Source organism: Somniosus microcephalus, chromosome 19 (assembly GCF_052327205.1).
Source record: "Somniosus microcephalus isolate GS21.2 chromosome 19, FLI_Smic_1.0, whole genome shotgun sequence".
NCBI classification, from domain to species: Eukaryota; Metazoa; Chordata; class Chondrichthyes; order Squaliformes; family Somniosidae; genus Somniosus; species Somniosus microcephalus.
Genome location: NC_141005.1, coordinates 14,329,025 through 14,348,386, shown reverse-complemented (window position 1 = coordinate 14,348,386; position 19,362 = coordinate 14,329,025). Strand labels below are relative to the sequence as shown.

Below are 19,362 nucleotides of genomic sequence, written 5' to 3'. Positions count from 1 at the left end.
TGGGCAATAAATGCTGGCCTTGCCAGCATCGTCCACATCTCATGAATGAATAAGAAAAATGCTGTAAACTTCACTTTACCTGAAATATATTTGGAAGATCTTACTGCTGCTGCCACTTCCAATTTAATGGGGGGGGGGGCCCACTCTACAACCCAGACAGTCACCTACATTACATAAACAGTGAGACTTCACTATGTTAGGTTAATATGGAAAGGCTTTGCCGCAGTGTTTAAAGCACGTGTCACAGATGTGGAATGTTACAGTAGGTGCAGCTACTTCAAGTAGTTTACTTCTGACGACTAACGTCAGGGTGACTTAAAGCAGGCCATATACATATTTTTTTTTGCTGGGCGCTTTCCAAAGCAAAGTCAGTGTATCCACTGAATGTAAACATACCGATGGTCACTTTTAAACTGCTTTACATACAAAGTTAATGAAAAACATTTGATAAACTGCAGCCTTGAAACCGGTGATAAGCCATTAACCCTGTAGCCCGAATTAGAACACCATTGTGAGGTTACACGTCTTTCAAGAACTTATTTTTTGGGTCAATAATCTGCCCATCGCTCCTGAAGACATCGCCCTCCAGCTGCGTGCCCAAGGCAGTGAGTGGTGATGGGCTGTTCAACTGCAGGGGGCGTCGCCACGGAGCTGAATCCTGTCCTCGCCCCCTCATCCCAATGCAGAACTTGCCAGCAGCAGTGGCTGAACCCGATCAGGAGCAGGAACCGTGCCTCAATTTCCAATCACTAGATTACAGGTCCTGAGGCCAACTGTAGCGCCTCTTATACCACTCAGCCAAGTCACAATGCTTAAGTATCTGCAAGTGCAAAATGTGCACCAGTGTACCTACATGCCAACTTGAAGTGATTGATTGGAATAGTCTTACCCAGTGATAGTATTACATGTCCTGAAGTGTTTGATTTAGGCTTGTTTGCTTTTTCATGGTTCAATGCACAGTGACAATCAGGGCAGCCCTTTAAGTGCAGAGTTTTTGAAAAACATACAGCCTGCTGATTTCAACAGCACAAGATTGCTTTTCTACACAGTGCCTGCAGGTAAGCCCATTTCAACCATTTTAACTAAGACCAATTTATTTAAGACGACAAATAACAAAATGAACAGCGGTGATACTTAATTGAGGAGCCTGTGAACACTATTGGAGCCAAAGAGTTTGCATTACACAGCCAGGACTAAGTTAGAAAAGTGCTCTTTTGTACATGATTGGGATCTCGAATCCTTTCTTGAGCAGAATTAGATTCTGAAAAAAGCTGATGCATCACTTCTTTAAATAAAGGAGTACGAAAAGTATTATACGATAAGATTTTTAAAAGAAATTAACGCAATTTCCAAGTTAACATTTTGTTTTGGGAGGAGGCTCATGTGGAACATGAATGGCATGTTTCTGTGCTGTAAATTCGAGGGAACTTTTGTCCTCGGGAGTTGTTGGCTGATTATCCTCTAATAAAACCAAACGAACGCCCACTCACGGGATGAAAAAAAAATCCAGAAAAGGTTCAACTCTCAAAAGAAGGAAAAAATAAATGATTTTTGAAATTGCTTTGATAAATTCCTTCATCTTTCACGATGCACACCAGCCGAGGTAGCAGCCGGGTAACATGTTGCAACGCACGGCCATCCTGTAACTTGGCCAAGCCGTGTTTAACTTGGCTGTGCCTTTAAGGCCACAAAGAGTAAGCGCAGTGGATGTGCTTGCTTGGAGGACTAGGACACGTCCGGGGAATTAAAGTTGCCAGGACGAATTTTGCCTCTAAAATAACAACTGCTTGAAAACCCTCGGCTCTTCCCTTTGAGAGAAGCAAGATCAGAAGAGACCAGAAGGAAATGACTAACTTTTCCTTTGTCTTTAATAATTTTTTTTCAAATTTAAAAGCTGCTACTTGCTTATTGTCAGGTTCCTTATTTGTTCCGTTTCAACTAATTAGTTTTACAAATATATTTGACCAACTAGGTGCAGGTGTGATGCAAATTTCACGTGCGAGATGCAAGACTATTGTATGTATATAGCTATAGACACACAATGAATGTGAAATATGGAAAAAAGGAGAAAGAATGAGAGAGAAAAACACCAAACTTGCATTTATACAAAGCACTTCAGAGGCAACCAATTGCCTTTGAGGTGTAGTCACTGTTGTTGTGCAGGCAACCAATTAATTGTGCACAGTAAGAAAATAAGTGACTGGTTAATCGCTCTTGGTGGCGTTGGTTGAGGGATGAATGTTGACGAGGACACCAGAGGGATCCCCTTGCTTTTTTTTTGCAAGTAGTGACGTGGGATCTTTTAAATCCACCTGAACTGGTGGGCCTCAGTTTAATGTCTCGTCTGAAAGTTGGCAATGCAGGACTCCTTGAGTACTGTACTGAAGTGTCATCCTAGATTATGTACTCAAACTTGAACCCATAACCTTCTGACTCAGGTGAGAATCCTACCACTGTGCCAAGTTGACACTTATTAGCTTTATATTTTCTAAGAATTACACCCTTGTTGTATGCACGGTGATTCATAATTTGCAGATATTTCTATATGGCACCTCAGACATGAATTTTCAAAATTCAGATCCTTGTGGTTGACATTTTGGGCAGGTGAGGGGAGGAGGTTAAACTGCAGGCAAATATGCAATTTTTATTCATTATAATAAAAATAGCAGATGGGAACAGATTGAATTAGAGGTCTGTATTAGAGTCCTTTTGTTGTTTTTCAGCTCGAGTTGACACTCGTCTGTCTTCCTCCTTCCTCGTGTCTGTCTGTCTGCTTCTCTCTGTCCCACAGGTGTAATTAATTAGAACCCTGCCTCATAAGTCTTACCATTTACATTTTCCAAGTTCCAACAAAACACTTATTGAAATAATGAGAATTTATTTTGGCTTCAAAATTGAACTTTCTTTCTCCACCCCCCCTCCCCCCGAGAAATGACCGAATTACCGTGAGGAAAGGCAGTTATTGTTTCTCTCACTTAACTTAATATACTTTCTGAAGTCTATTCTCATCCTTGTTTGCAAATCCCTCCATGGCCTCGCCCCTCCCTATCTCTGTAATCTCTTCCAGCCCCATAACGGGCGTGGGCGTCGCTGGCAAGGCCAGCATTTCTTGCCCATCCCTAATTGCCCTTGAGAAGGTGGTGGTGAGCCGCCTTGAACCGCTGCAGTCCGTGTGGTGAAGGTACTCCCACAGTGCTGTTAGGGAGGGAGTTCCAGGATTTTGACCCAGCGACGATGAAGGATCGGCGATATAGTTCTAAGTCAGGATGGTGTGTGACTTGGAGGGACTTATGGGGCTCGGTGTCAAATTTTTTGTCTTATAATATTCCTGTGCAGCGCCTTGGGACATATTACTATGTTAAAGGCGCTATATAAATACAAGTTGCTGTTGTTATAGAACACAAAACAAAAGCTACAACAGGTATGTAATCAGTTAACTGTCATATTTTTCTCACTCCTTTGTTACACACAGCTTCACTGTGTAACAAAGAACACTCAATATAAACTTTAACTCAAAGTTTTTCTTCAAATAATTTTGGAAAAAAACAGGTGAGCACATAGCTGGAAGCTAAAGAAAAATATCCCATCAGTTCAGCTGACACAATGGTACTGGCACATCCTGGGAAATTAGGTACCTTGCACATGCTCAGGCTGCACAATCTGAACTCCGCTACCAGAATCACAATTCTAGGCAAAAATGTCAAATCCCAGCCCAAGTTTTTGTGAGGGGTTGAGGCCTTCAAGTAGTACCTTGAACAAAGACATTAAAATGCACAAAAAACAGCAATTCAATTGATTGTATTCCTGTTATTGGGAAATATGTATTTTTTTGAACTTTAAAACCTTATTTTTGGCAGAGAATTCAGTTACTGAGAGAAAGGGCAATTTTTTTTCCCCCAGAAAGCCTTTGGAATGATTTGGGCTGGGCGGGGTGGGGGGGGGGGCTAATAATAATTAAGCACTAGATCATGGTGTGATGGGGAGCATGACAGTAAGGTTTTGTGAACATGCAAAATGTGTTTCTACATTACAACAGTGGCCACACTTCAAAAGTACTTCATTGGCTGTAAAGTGCTGTGGGATGTCCTGAGGTCGTGAAAGGCGCTATATAAATGCAAGTTCTTTCTCTTTTTTTTTCTTTGTAGACATAAAAATTATTATATTTTGCCAGCTGGGATTATCACTACACTTTACCACAATATTACTTGGCTTAAGGACAGAAAACAGCGAGTTGTGGTAAATGGCTGTTTTTCAGACTGGAGGATGGTAGACAGTGATGTTCCCCAACTGTCAGTGCTGGGGCCACAGCTTTTTTTGATGTATGTAAATGACCTGGATATTGGAATACAGAGTAGAATTTCTAATTTTGTCGATGACACCAAACTTGGGGGTGTGGTAAACAGTGATGATGATATCAATAGACTGCAACAGGACATAGAAAGGCTCGCAGAATGGGCAGACAAGTGGCAGATGGAATTTAATACAGAGAAGTGTAAGGTGATGCATTTTGGCAGAAAGAACAGGGAGAGGCAATATACACTTAATGGCACAGTTTTAAAGAGTGTGCAGGGACAGGGGGACCTGGGAGTTAACGCGCATAGGTCCCTGAAGGTGGCAGGACATATTGGGCCGGATATTCTGACCCCGACAGATGCGTACGAGGTGTGTATGCACCTGTAGAGGCCTCGCAAGTGCTGGTTTCAAGCATGCACTAAAACCCGGCACTTCCGATCTGTCAAGAATTATCAGATCATCCGCCTGCCCGGGAGAATGGCCTCTGCGGGTGGAGAGTTCCGCTTTCTGCACAACCTCCGCCCACTGAAAATCTTTAAAAATCTTACGCCTGGTAAAAGCAGGTGTAAGGCCTGCATTTACCAGCATAAGAGTTTTTAAAAAAAATTTCCCCCACTCATTTATAATTAAAAAAAATACTTTTAAAAAAGTTTATTTTTCAAAAAATTTAAGTTGTTTAAAATATTTAATTTAATGTAATTTTAACTATTTTTAAATATGTGATTAATTTTTTTTTTAATTTAATGTTTAACTTTTTAATATGATTCCCATTCATACTTTTGACAGAGATGTGCGTAGAGACCTGTCAAAAGTGTGCAGGGGGATTCTTCTCTTTGATCGGTTCTCCATGGCCCATGTGATCCCAGGGACGCTTGCGAACCGCCTGCACCCCTGGGATACCTGGGCCTCTGCGCACGCGGACCAGCAGAGGCCCAGGATCGGAAGTCTCGGGACCTACAGAGCCAGCAGGTAAGTGCGTAGAATTTTCCTGATCGGAGGCGTCCGCCCGTAGGAAGCCTCCGATCGGAAAATCCGGCCCATTGAGAGTGTGGTTAACAAAGCTTATGAGATCTTGGGTTTCATAAATAACTGGAGTATTGCGTCCAGTTCTGGTCACCACACTTTAGGAAGGATGTGAAGGCCCTTGAGAGGGTGCAGAGGAGATTTACCAGAATGGTTCCGGGGATGGGGGATCTTAGCTACAAGGACAGGTTGGCGAAGCTGGATTTGTTTTCATTAGAGCAAAGGAGGTTGAGGGATGATTTGATAGAGGTGTACAAGATTATGACGGGTTTGGATAGGCTAGACAGGGAAAGGCTGTTCCCACTAGTTGATGGTACAAGGACTAGGGGACACAGATTTAAGGTTTTGGGCAAGAGATACAGGGGAGATGTGAGGAATAACTTTTTTACGCAGCGAGGGGTGAGGACCTGGAACTCGCTGCCGACAGAAGTGGTGGAAGCGGAGACACTCAATGTTTTCAAGGGGAGACTGGATAGGCACTTGAGGGAAATAAACTTGCAGGGCTACAGGGATAGAGCGGGGGAATGGGACTGACTGGATTGTTCTACAGAGAGCCAGTATGGACTCAATGGGCCGAATGGCCTCTTCTGTGCCGTTATGACTCTGACTATGACAATACTAAATTGTGATTTTACAACTGCTGAGATTTAAAAAATTATTTTTCTGTTTATCTATTACAGTATGTATAACCAGATAATAAAGTGTTAAAAATTACAATTTTAGGTATGTCATTCACAGCTGTTTTATTTGATAAACCCTGTGACCATTCACAATTTAAATAGTCAGATGGACAATCACAATACGACGATATGGTGTAACTTCCAAAGTCAACTAATTTCTTTCAGAACTTTAAGTATATTTTACGTTATTTACCGATAAATCAGTACGGGCATAGTATACTTAAACAATCTATGCTTACAGTAAACAGGTGAAGCACTTAAGTGCTGCATAAAATATATTGGCATGCCAACCTACAACTTATTGCTTGTAGTCATTCTCATTATTTCACTGAATGTCTAATTTCTTCCATTTGACACCAGCAGAAGCAAATCTGTATAAAATGAGGTTCCTACTCCTCATGCTGAGTGCCTACCTCGTTCCAGTGCCTACGTTTTGTGGAGTTAAGTCTTTAGATGAACACTTCAACCCAAAGGCAACAGGCGAACCACCAAGGCCTCGAACCAGTTTGGACAGTGAGGATCCCGACATTGAAAGTCTCCAAATACAATTCCATAAAGATAATACCTTAACGCAAGATCTCCTTCCAGAAGGAGAGGAGGACGACTACCTGGATTTTGATAGACTATTGGCTGAGGAGGATGATGATTACATTGATGAAATTGACGAGATAGAAAGTGGACCAGCAATAGACACGGAGCTTGAACCTGCAGACCCCGTGGCCAAAAGAGCCAAACTACTCAAACTATTCCACGGCAAAACCAGGATTCAACGCTTGAACACTGTCAACGCAAACTTTGCTTTTGGTCTTTATAGAAGCATCAGGAATGCTGCTGATCAGTCTGATAACATACTGCTGGCGCCTGTCGGCATTTCAATCACCCTGGGCATGGTTTCTTTAGGTGCACGACACGAAACCCATCAGCAGCTATTCCATGCACTTGGTTTTGCGGATTTTGTAAATGCAAGTGTAAAATACGACACGATGACCGTTCATAATCTCTTCCGCAGGCTAACCCACCGCCTCTTTCGCCATAACTTTGGTTACACTCTCCAGGCTGCTAATAACCTGTTTGTACAGCAGGAGACAGAGATTCTGAGCAACTTTACACAAAATATGAAAACCTATTACTTTGCCGAGCCTCAGTCAGCCAACTTTTCCGACCCTGTTTTGATCAGTAAAATAAACCAACGCATTTTGAAGCTCACCAAAGGACTGATTAAGGAAGCCTTAAAAACGATAGATCCACAAACTCTAATCATGATTCTGAACTGCTTGTACCTGAAAGGTAAATTAATATAAGTTACAAATTCAGCGAGTACATGGCTTCTCAATTCCAAGCGAAACTGTATCGTCACCTCACTGCACTTGGTGGTACAGCAGACTTCATTCATCATTGTACCGTAAATACTAAACCCAACTTTTTCATTCATGTACAATTAAGTTCATTCATAACTGCACTGTAACCTAATCATAATTTTTCTCAGTTCAAATTCCAGCTGTCGAGCCCAAATCACTTGAATTTATGCCACAAATATGCACGAGTACCACTGCGCCCACAATAGAGCCATCCAAGTCCTAATTTTGCTTTAATAAAAAGAATTATTTTAGAATCCAGCAATTAGGGGGCAGAGTCATCGGCGTCACTGTTCTATTATCTGTGGTGCTAAATTAGGGGGCTCCTGCAAAAATGACAGAAAACACCCTTGGTTTAAAGACAACAGCCTTGCAATTGCACAATAGTCGAGTCATGAAATTCCCTTTGCTATTCCAACAGTGGCAGTAACATGCAGCGCACAAAGAATGACATATGACAGACCCGTAAACCAATACCGCGCAACATAATCATGATAATCAGGAAAAGCTTAAGCAATTTTTCATATTAAACCAATCAGGAAAGGGAGTATTTTACGTTGAAAGCACCCTCCCTCTCCTTAAGGTATTGAGATAGAGGATCAGCCATGGTCATATTGAATGCCGGAGCAGGCTCGAAGGGCCGAATGGCCCACTCCTGCTCCTATTTATCTATGTTTCTATGTTTCAAGTAGGGCTGACTAGAGCTAATCTAACACATTGGGCAAGACCAATCCAGCGCACAGCATTTCACTGCACTCCCAGCCACCCGTTTACCAATAAAACAAACAAAATCAACTGTCCTGAAGGAAAGGACAGATATTCCCAGTGTTTTGGCAGCTTGACTTCCCTCGTGAAATGAGCACTTCAAAATGGTCAGCGGAAGAGGCTCAAGGGGCTGAATGGCCTACTTCAGTTTCCTATGCCAGCCAATTGTTCAGGATTTCAAAAGGGGCAACAACAAAAAAACTCTGAAATTGAGAAGTTGCAGTCAGTAGACTGAACTCTTTAAGAGGAACATTTTAAACTCGTAAGTGTGCTGCTCCTGATTATCATGCTTCAACTATTTAGCATTTAATTGCCCATAAAATGCTAATCATGTCCCTCATTACGTGTAGAGAAAATATATTAAAAGCTGTAAATTGTATAATATTCAATTTTACAGCGCTCACTTCTCATTCAGAAATCTGAAATCCTGAGCTCAAACGTAAAGATGCTGCTAATGTGACATTTTATTTTCCTCCGGTTGAACAGGAACTTGGGAAACTAAATTTCCGACCGAAAAGACGTACAGGGGTTCGTTCTGGCTGAACGAAAAGGAGACTGTGAGAGTGCCTATGATGCATACAAAGGGAAACTTCCTGGCTGCGGCAGATCACGAGCTCGAATGCGACATTCTCCAGCTGCCGTACGTGGGAAACATCAGCATGCTGATCGTGGTGCCCCGCAAATTCTCTGGCATGAGGACCGTTGAAAAACAGCTGATGTCAGAGGTGGTGGTGAAGTGGTTAAACAGCATGACTAACAGGTACATTTTGTACACAGCGATACTGTTTACACTTTAAGAGTCCAAGAGAAATGGACTTCAGCAAAATAGAAAAAAAAACACAAAAGCTGTGCACTGGCACACAAGACTGGATTAAAAGCAGTGTGAATTTAACAGTGATCTAAATCACACTCTCTTCTACAAAGACGCCCTTTTATTAAGTGTTTATAAACGTCCAAATGCTTGTAAAATTTCTACAGATTTACAGAATTCGTAATGAATTAGATCCAGTTACTTTCAGTAGAGAATTAAACATAGCAGGAAGATTGATGAGGTCATACATCACGTGCTAACTATTATGTGAGACACGACACGAGAGGTGTCAAAAATATGGGCCTGGCAACATGGCCCATGAAGCCCAAGCATCCTGTGGCATTTGCACTTGATGTTTCTTACTCATTGGTTTGCCCTGTTTGAATTTCAAGGACTGTTTTTAATGCTGTTGCCTCATTTTTTTTTGGGGGGGGGGGGGGGTGGATTTCAGGCAGGGCTTGCTTTGGTAAGGAGTAAGGAGTCTCCTCTCTGACCAAGGAAGTTAGTTAGACCATTTTATAACAACATTCAGTCGCTTTAAAATTTGTTAAGGCAACGGAATTGCTTTTCATCAAGGAAATGAGGTTGTGTAGAGTGCTGTTGAAGGTAGTTAAGTCAATTTATTGTCAGTAAAAGATAAGGAATGGCACGGCTTCTTTTGCATTCCATTCACTGCAGTACCCATGGTCATAGAGGACGAAACAATGAACAATTTAATGAATGGCCCTGGTTAGGCCACAACTGGAGTATTGCGTCTAGTTCTGGTCACCACACTTTAGGAAGGATGTGAAGGCCCTTGAGAGGGTGCAGAGGAGATTCACCAGAATGGTTCCGGGGATGGGAGATCTTAGCTACAAGGACAGGTTGGAGAAGCTGGATTTGTTTTCATTAGAGCAAAGGAGGTTGAAGGGTGAGAGGTGTACAAGATTATGATGGGTTTGGATAGGCTAGACGGGGAAAGGCTGTCCCCACTAGTTGATGGTACAAGGACTAGGGGACACAGATTTAAGGTTTTGGGCAAGAGATACAGGGGGGACGTGAGGAAAAACTTTTTTACGCAGCAAGTGGTGAGGACCTGGAATTCGCTGCCGACGGAAGTGGTGGAAACGGAGACACTCAATGTTTTCAAGGGGAGACTGGATAGGCACTTGAGGGAAATAAACTTGCAGGGCTACGGGGATAGAGCGGGGGAATGGGACTGACTGGATTGCTCTACAGGGAGCTGGCGCTGACTCGATGGGCCGAATGGCCTCCTTCTGTGCCGTTATGACTATGGTCCTCTTACATGGCAAGGGATATGGAGGCTCCACAGAAGGCCCAAACGAGGCTACCAAACGGGATACCTAGTCTTAGAGTTATTAACTATCAGGATAGCTAGAGCGGGTGCAGAGGAGATTTACTACAATACCACCAGGGATGAAAGACTCCAGTTATGTGGAAACTGGAGAAACTGGGGTTGTTCTTAGAGCAGAGAAGGTCAAGAGGAGATTTGATAGAGGTGTTCAAAATCTTGAAGGATTCTGATAAGAGTAAATAAGGAGCAGAGTAAATAAGGAGCAACTGTTTTCAGTGGCGGAAGGGTCGGTAACCAGAGGGCACAGTTAAGGTAATTGGTAAAAGAACCAGAGACGACATGAGGAAAAAAATGTTTACACAGCATGTTGTTGTGATCTGGAACGCGCTGCCTGAAAGGGCGGTGGAAGCAGATTCAATAGTAACTTGCAAAAGGGAATTGGATAAATATTTGAAAAGGAAAAAAATTGTTGTGCTATCAGGAAAGAACAGGGGAGTAGGACTAATTGGATAGCTCTTTCACAAAGAGCTGGCACAGGCACGATGGGCCGAATCGCCTCCATCTGTGCTGTATCATTCTATGATTCTATATGCTCAGGGAACTGAGGCGTTTTTCATTGGAGAAATGTAGACTTCAAGGTGACATGATTGAGGATTTTACAAGGATGAAAGGAACAGATTCTGCTCATGCAGATATATTATTTGAAATAGATACGGGTGAATGGATTAGGGGGCATCAGTTTAAAATATGAACGGAGAGTTAAGTTAGATGCCAGGATGTAGTTCTCGAGAGTCAGCGACCTCTGGAATAGATTACCAAACGTATGGCAAGTATGGTTCCATTGCAGCTCTTCAAAAGGAAGAGTTGGATGAGTTCCCAAGAATCACAGGCAGCTCAAGTTATAGAAGTTAGGTGAGGGGGAGCTGTAACTATGGATATCAGTTACTGCAGTCTCCTGGAGCTTACTTCCAATTGCCTTTGGGAGTCAGATCCAAAACTGGTCATGGGGGGCTTGATGGTGCAAGTCTGGATGGAGAAGTCGATCTTTGCACGTCTTTTGAATTTGGATGATCAGCCATGATCTCATTGAATGGCGGGGCAGGTTCGAGGGGCCAAATGGCCTACTCCTGCTCCTATCTTCTATGTTTCTATGTTAATTTTCCACATGCCTATATGACAAAGTCTACATTTCAGGATTCCTACATATGCCCCAAAGCTTACTGCAATACCCAATATGAATCACAAATTTTATGGCGCAATTTGCCACATTAAGAAATTGAGGGAATGTGAACATTTAATAAGATAGGTTTGTGACCAGACCTGAGCAAGATTTAAAAAGAAAAGGACAAGAGGGGGTTGTGAGGCACACTCACACAGTGAATGATTTGACACTCACTGACAATCTCTTTCAGAGAAACTATAGGGTGGCAGATGTGGGAAATGAAAGAAAAATGCCACTTAGGGCCCCCTCGGGTCGGGGACTGTAACATTTGTTGGGGCAAAGCAGGAGCAGCTTTACTCTGCATCTGTCTGTGCTAAACCTGACCCGGGAGTGCTTAATGCTGACACTGCGCACCTGGATTAGGAACAGTTCCATCTCCGGCACTATTATCCCTCACCCTGATGAGCAGAGAAAAAAAACGACAATATAAAAAGGCTGCAATCTCTAGATATCACCTATACAAATATTCAATCAGATTTCTGTTTCTTCTGAATTAACATTTTAGCAATTAAAGTACCATAAAATCAGAGGCAAGGTTAACAGACACACTCTGAAACTTTCTATAAAAACACTGTACAGGAAACTCCTTTTTATCCGGCACCGATGGGACCAGCGTGGTGCTGGTTGATCAAAAAGTCCGGATTACAGAGAGGTATACTTACCAAGGTTCGAGAGCCCTGTACACGGCCACAGGTGCAGGATCCCCGGTTACACGGCACTTGTGCAGGAGTCCCGGTTACACGGCCACAGATCCAGGAGTCCCTGTTACATGGCCACAGGTGCAGGAACCCCGATTACACGGCCACAGATCCAGGAACCCCGGTTACACGGCCACTAATATATAGTAAAATTTACCTGAACCTACTCCTGAATTTTGCCGGTTAACAGAGATTTCTGGTTATTTAGGTGCCGGTTAAAAGAGAGTTTCCTGTCGTGTGTTTGAATTTCATTTAAAATCACTTTAGAACATAAATTCTTTTTCTGTGATTTTTTAAAGAACAAGAAAAGTGGTGCTGCCCAGATTCAATCTGGTGAAGCACTACGACCTGGTGCCATACTTGAAGACTTTGGGATTGACGTTACCTTTCCAAGGAGGAGCAGACTTTACTGGAATATCAACTCGGGACAATCTGGGCATTAACCTGGTAGGAGTTCCCCTTGTGCACAAACACCAATGTGCAGACTAAAGAAGATGGCCACAGAGCGGCAGTAACCTATAATTCTTGCAGGACTGTAGGAGTAATCAGATCGGAGCACTCACCAGATTAGGCTAACCGCACACATCTGGGGAGGCAGTTTCATTGAGGTGGTGGAGAAAGATTAACCCGGCTAGAAAGTGATATTGTTCGGGCCTGCGATAGACCAAAACCAGCTCCCTTCGGGCAAGGATGGACCACGTGGATAAGAGGGAAGATTTGCTTTTGTGTTGTTTGCGGTTTCAGTGCAGCTTGTGTTTCCAGGTGAAAGACAAGTAAGTTTTAAAAAGGTGAAGAGATTTACAAATTTAAGGAAGCTCTCGGCTTGAACCCCACATGGCTCCAAAAACCACAATTGGAAGGATTGAAGTACCTTTTCCCCACCAATTATTTAGACCCGCAATTAAAGTCACAATACTGAAATGGCCAAAAATTACATCCAGTTTTGTATTTCACAACTATAAACACTGCAAACTAAAAGCAAACCCAACAAAGCCCTTGTTTTTTCTCCTTCCCATCAGTAAAATCACCTAGCCTAAACCTCTCCGCCTCTCTTTCCTCCTTTCAGACGCTCCTTAAAACCTACTTCTTTGATCAAGTTTTTGGTCATCTGTCCTAATATCTCATGTAGTTCGTGTCAAATTTTGCTTGTTAATGCTCCTGCGAAGCGTCTTGGGACATTTTACTACATTAATTACATCGAATATACAGCACAGAAACAGGCCACTAATCTGTGCTGGTGTTTATTGTCCAGACAAGTCTCCTCCCATTCTATCTACTCTCATCGCATCATATCCTTCTATTCCCTTTTCTCTCATGTACTCATCCAGTTTCCTTTTGAAAGCATCTAAGCTATTCACCTCAACCACTTCCTGTGGTAGCGAGTTCCACATTCTAACTAGTCTCTGAGTTAAAAAAAAAAAAAAAATCTCATTTCTCCATTGGATTTATTAGTAACTATCTTGTATTTGTGGCCCCTAGTTTTGGATTCTCCCACAAGTGGAAACATTCTCTCCACATCTATCCTGTCCAACCCATTCATAAAATGTTCCCTTGGTGGAGTTTGTGAATTTTCTACTCGCTCCCACGCAGGCCGCTCACTGGCTTTTCAATTGGAATAACCATGCATGCACGAACCTTTGAATGGGCCGCACAGCCACTTCAAGGGGCCGTGCACCCAAAAAAAATGACAGGGAGCATTGGTTGTAGCCATATGAAACTAACAGATTTTAGTAGCTCTATTTGGCAGCTACATAAACAACACAAGCCATTTAAACCCCCGCTGGTTTTATTTTCTGCTCATCATTGGCCACCTAGCAAACACATCTATTAGTTTTGAATTTTCTCCAGTTAAAAAAAGTATTGTTCCACCAACTAAAAAAGCAATTATTCGAGCAGAAAATTCACACAAACTCCATCGACGAAATAGGTCACTTGGGAGAATGGGGTCGCATTTAGATTATGTTTTTCCACTCTAAATGCAACAGAAGCTTCATACTTTTAACAAGGTAATAATAAAAACGTTAATAAATGAAACGGTTATAGGATCTTGAATAGATGAATCAAGGTAGTGGGATTATCTGTAGCATAGATATGTAAGGTTCAGTAATACATATCAAATTAGTCTGGAAGACATGGGGGTAATAATGGATTAAATACTTGCAAGAACTATAACAAACTGTGTGAATTTTGATCTGGGAGGGAACCATTCCATTCCCCCTCAGTAAGATGATGAACATGCGAATAAAAAAACAAATAAATAGAGGGCCAGATCTGATCAGGCAGATGGTCTCAAAATGGTGCCAAGTTCTGATTCCTGTGAAGGTTGGTTTTGTCTGATAGTTACAGATTTTTTCCTCCTCAATATGACGGAAATCTTTATTCAGTCCATCTATGTCATTTGCAAAATTTGCCATTAAATATAATCAAATAAAGCAAAAAAAAACACAAATGAGACCAGAATGGCCTCTTCCAGTTCTGTATTTTTTGATTATTCATTCACGGAATGTGGGCGTCGCTGGCAAAGCCAGCATTTATTGCCCATCCCTAATTACCCTTGAGAAGTTGGTGGTGAGCCACCTTCTTGAATACAACTGAGTGGCACAGCGCAGTTAAGTGTCAACCACACTGCTGTGGGTCTGGAGTCACACGTAGGCCAGATCGGGTAAGGACGGCAGATTTCCGTCCCGAAAAGACATTAGTGAACCAGATGGATTTTTACGACAATCCGGTAGTATCATGATCACCATTACTGATACTAGTTTTTTTATTGCAGATTTATTTGATGAATTGAATTTAAATTTCCCAGCTGTCATGGGCGGATTTGAACTCACGCTCCCCAGAACATTAGTTTAGGCCTGTGGATTACTAGTCCAGTAACATAACCACCATGTTATCGTACCCGGCATCTAATATCCTAATGCTGACAGAATGCAGTCTGCTTGGGTCTTAAATACAAATTTGTTCTAATCAGAGTTGATGTAACTGATCAACCCGTCCGCACTAATAATATGATTCCTTATGCTTCAATCCTTTCAGTTCAAACACCAAGGTTCAATAACAGTGAATGAAGAAGGAACGACAGCAGCATCTTTGACAACGGTTGGCTTTATGCCCCTCTCCTCGCAGAATGAATTTACCGTCAACAGACCCTTCTTATTTCTCATATACGAGCACCGCACTGCATGTCTGCTGTACATGGGCCGGGTGACAAACCCGCAGAACAACTAACAACCAACGGAAGAAAAGCATAAAGCTGCCACTAAATAGGCCAAGTTTTTCAAAAAAAAATATTTTAAAATAAAACAATGTATAAGAATGTAACAACTGTAAGCAAATGAGGAGCACTGCTTCACGGAAGGAGCTGTCAAACCAAATTTTAAAAAATTCTTGTCCTTCAACTTTTTTCTCCCGAGGTTGTATGTTCACCTGATCCGTTCAAATATTACACCCAAGGGTGGTGGCTTGACTGTGGCCTGAACTCTCGCCTCTAACATTTTTAGGTTTAATCTCAACACTAGGGTTTCAATGTATAAACGGGGTCGACAATCCCTTGTAGAACTGAAGGAGTACTCGATTCTTGGCGGTGCCGTCCTTTGAATAGGACAATTCTTCAGGTGGCTTGGGTGGATGAAAATGATCCCAAAGCACTACTTAAAAGAGCAGATTCTCCAGATATCCTACCTAACATTGCTCTCCCAAACACCATTATCAAAAACAGATTAACATGTCAACCACTGGATTGCTATCTGAAAAATGGCTGCCAAACTGGCTTCCATAAAAGCAGCCTGAATCGGTAGTCTGGGCCCAACCCAATACCCTGGAAGGTAAGAGGTGGGGCAGGGGGGAGTCTCACTCTGTTTCACTTTGGAGTCAGTTTAGGCTTTAACACCAGATTTATACAACTCGTGCTTTAGCATCAGTGCAAAGCTCAACCTGCTTTGCACGGAAGCTAAACTTGAAATTGTAAGTGCACCCGTAGATATTTCTAAGAGACATGAATTGTGCTGTGTAAATGCTGAAAGCCTTCCTCACTAAACAGGTTTATAAAATCAGAAGCTGTTTTGCTCACCATCATTGTGGCTGCACCAGGTCAATGACTGGCAAAAGTTGCAACAGAAAAAATAAAACAGCAACTCTTGCTCTATATTTGTTTTACAAGATTAAACATTTACTTTCTGCCTAAAATCTAACCCATCAACTCTGCAAATAGCTAAACAGTCCAGGCAGAATTTACAGAATAGAGAAATATTAGAGTAACAGCTCCGGTACAAAGCATTCTATTTTAAAAAAAAAAGAAAAACACATTCTCCAGCTACATGCAACATCCATTGCTCTCATCCGGATTACAAATAGCAAACGACGCTGACAGACAAAGCTTTTCTGTGTTGCGCTTATTGCTGCTAGTAAGTATTTCTTGATCAGGTCACACTCACACTGGTAGCGGCGCTGAGGACATTCCTCCAAATAAGGCGTCTCGAACCCAGCCTCCCAGGATCATTTCCTATTTCAACGGCACTTCCATTATCCCAATAACCACCCACTTTCTTGTGGAAATTTGTGCTGGTCTTTGTTCATCAATGACTCAAATCTAATACCATGGGGAATTTTTAGATGGGGTTTAGTTATGTGATGTTTTTAATGTATTCTAATTTTGGTAGTAATTAAAATTAAATATATCTTTCGTAAACAAATACAGCCTAAACCTCACCCCCATTAATTGGTATGCAGTTTGTAGAACATGCACACCGCCTACAAAAAAAAGACTGTACATAAAATGCATGGGTTTTGGTTGAAGACTTTCAATAGGTACTTACCACTGCAATGACTGGAATAAGAACCCCCAAGTTGCCCGCACTGCTTGAAGCCTGAAACACAGGAATTTCAATCATTACTGACATATTATTAAAGAACACCTCTTTTCTCTTAACATGTTATCACCAATATCTAATTTCAGCTTCAGTCTGAAGTGAACTTATCGTAACTACATTACCATAAAGACATTGCCTGGGATTTGTCGAAGCTCCACTAGAGATCTCATAAAAAGAGTTGAAACCTCAAACAACCAAAAAACCAATGGAACAGCACATGCGCAATTACTTTACTTCGTTGGCAGCAGTCGCGTCCTTATTTTCTTCAGCTCGGCAGCAGATCACCTTTCCCCGACACAGGTCACCTTTCCCCGACACAGGTCACCTTTCCCCGACACAGGTCACCTTTCCCCGACACAGGTCACCTTTCCCCGACACAGGTCACCTTTCCCCGACACAGGTCACCTTTCCCCGACACAGGTCACCTTTCCCCGACACAGGTCACCTTTCCCCGACACAGGTCACCTTTCCCCGACACAGGTCACCTTTCCCCGACACAGGTCACCTTTCCCCGACACAGGTCACCTTTCCCCGACACAGGTCACCTTTCCCCGACACAGGTCACCTTTCCCCGACACAGGTCACCTTTCCCCGACACAGGTCACCTTTCCCCGACACAGGTCACCTTTCCCCGACACAGGTCACCTTTCCCCGACACAGGTCACCTTTCCCCGACACAGGTCACCTTTCCCCGACACAGATCACCTTTCCCCGACACAGATCACCTTTCCCCGACACAGATCACCTTTCCCCGACGCATAAATGTTAACTTTCTCTCTCGGCTCAGTTCAGCACCAGCGATCTCTTTTCCCCACCCGCTCCCCTCCTTTCTCTCGGCTCGGCAGCGCATAAATGTTAATTCAACTTTTAATTTTTATTTTCTTCTCCTGACATGGCTCAGTTCGGCAGCAGCGATCAAACTTTTACAAAAAGAAAATACTGCGAATGCTGGGAATCTGAAATAAAAACAGAAAATGCTGGAGATGCTCAGCAGGTCAGGCAGCATCTGTGAAGAGAGAAACAGAGTTAACGTTTCAGGTCGATGACCTTTCGTCAGAACAGGAAAAAAAGCAGGATCCTGCGATCAAACTTTTATTTTTATTTGCTTCAGTTTGGCGGCAGCGATCTCTTTTCCCCACCCGCTCCCCTCCTCTCTCGCTCACCAATCTCTGGGAAGTTCGATGAGAGCAACCAAAGAAACTTTACTTGGTTGGCAGCAAGTTGCGTCCAAATAAAAATTAAAAGTTGAATTGGTTTTTTAACATTTATGCGTAGAATCCTTCCGCACAGCTTCCACTGGTAGCTTCCAGTTCGTTGGCAGTCACTCCGTTTCACGATATAATTCTCACAATTTTACAAACATACCAAAGAAAATAATGCTTTCAACTGTGATTAACTAGGAAAGATTGATCATAGCATGGTAGAATTTCAAATTCCAAATTCAGTTTGAGGGTGAGAAACTTGGGTCTGAAACTAGTGTCCTAAACTTAAATAAAGGCAATTACAAGGGTATGAGGACAGAGTTGGCTAAAGTGGGCTGGGAAAATAGATTGAAGGGTAAGACGGTAGATCAGCAGTGGCAGACATTTGAGGAGATATTTCATAAATCTCAGCAAAGGTGTATTCCAGTGAGAAAGAAAGGCTCTACGAGAAGGATGAACCATTCGTGGCTAACTAAGGAAGTTAAGGATGGCATCAAATTGAAAGAAAAGGCATACAATGTTGCGAAGATTAGTGGTAGGCCAGCGGATTGGGAAATTTTTAGAAACCAGCAAAGGGTGACTAAAAAAATTATAAAGAGGGAGAAGATAGAGTATGAGAGTAAACTAGCAAATAATATAAAAACAGACAGTAAGAACTTCTTCAGATATATAAAAAGCAAGAGAGTAGCTAAAGTAAACGTTGGTCCCTTAGAGGATGAGACTGGGGAATTAATAATGGGAAATACAGAATTGGCAGAGACTCTAAACAATTATTATGGATCGGTCTTCACGGTAGAAGACACTAAAAACATCCCAATAATAATAGATAATCAAGGGGCTATAGGGAGGGAGGAACTTAAAACAATCTCTATCACTAGAGATAAAGTACTAGGCAAACTAATGGGGCTAAAGGTCGACAAATCCCCTGGACACGATGGCCTGCATCCTCGGGTCTTAAAAGAAGTGGCTGCAGAGATAGTGGATGCGTTGGTTGTAATCTACCAAAATTCCCTGGATTCTGGAGAGGTCCCAGCGGATTGGAAAATCGCGAATGTAACACCTCTATTCAAGAAAGGAGGGAGACAGAAAGCAGGAAACTATAGGCCAGTCAGCCTAACATCTGTCATTGGGAAAATGCTGTCAATCCATTA

The 19,362-nt window shown here is 42.4% G+C and overlaps 2 protein-coding genes across 5 annotated transcripts in view; one reads left to right on the top strand and one right to left on the bottom strand.

Annotated features, from left to right (window-relative positions):
- The window catches only part of pi4kab (phosphatidylinositol 4-kinase, catalytic, alpha b), a 173,243-nt gene that overhangs the window by 97,915 nt on the left and 55,966 nt on the right, over positions 1–19,362 (bottom strand). For both annotated transcript variants that reach the window (XM_086012001.1, XM_086012002.1), the window contains exon 19: positions 16,956–17,006. In XM_086012001.1, the coding sequence (XP_085868127.1) occupies positions 16,956–17,006 (51 nt within the window). The remainder of the gene's footprint in view (positions 1–16,955; positions 17,007–19,362) is intronic.
- Positions 959–18,259, top strand: serpind1 (serpin peptidase inhibitor, clade D (heparin cofactor), member 1). 3 transcript variants are annotated; one of them, XM_086012005.1, is made up of 6 exons: positions 968–1,058; positions 4,037–4,114; positions 6,360–7,283; positions 8,603–8,876; positions 12,441–12,588; positions 15,178–18,259. In XM_086012005.1, exons 3-6 carry the CDS (start codon positions 6,377–6,379, stop codon positions 15,367–15,369), a joined length of 1,521 nt encoding a protein of 506 aa, XP_085868131.1. In that variant the 5' UTR covers positions 968–1,058; positions 4,037–4,114; positions 6,360–6,376; the 3' UTR covers positions 15,370–18,259. The 3 variants fall into 3 exon arrangements, with proteins under 3 accessions (XP_085868130.1, XP_085868131.1, XP_085868129.1); XM_086012004.1 differs by lacking the exon at positions 4,037–4,114 and having other exon boundaries at positions 959–1,058; XM_086012003.1 differs by lacking the exon at positions 4,037–4,114 and having other exon boundaries at positions 976–1,058; positions 6,357–7,283.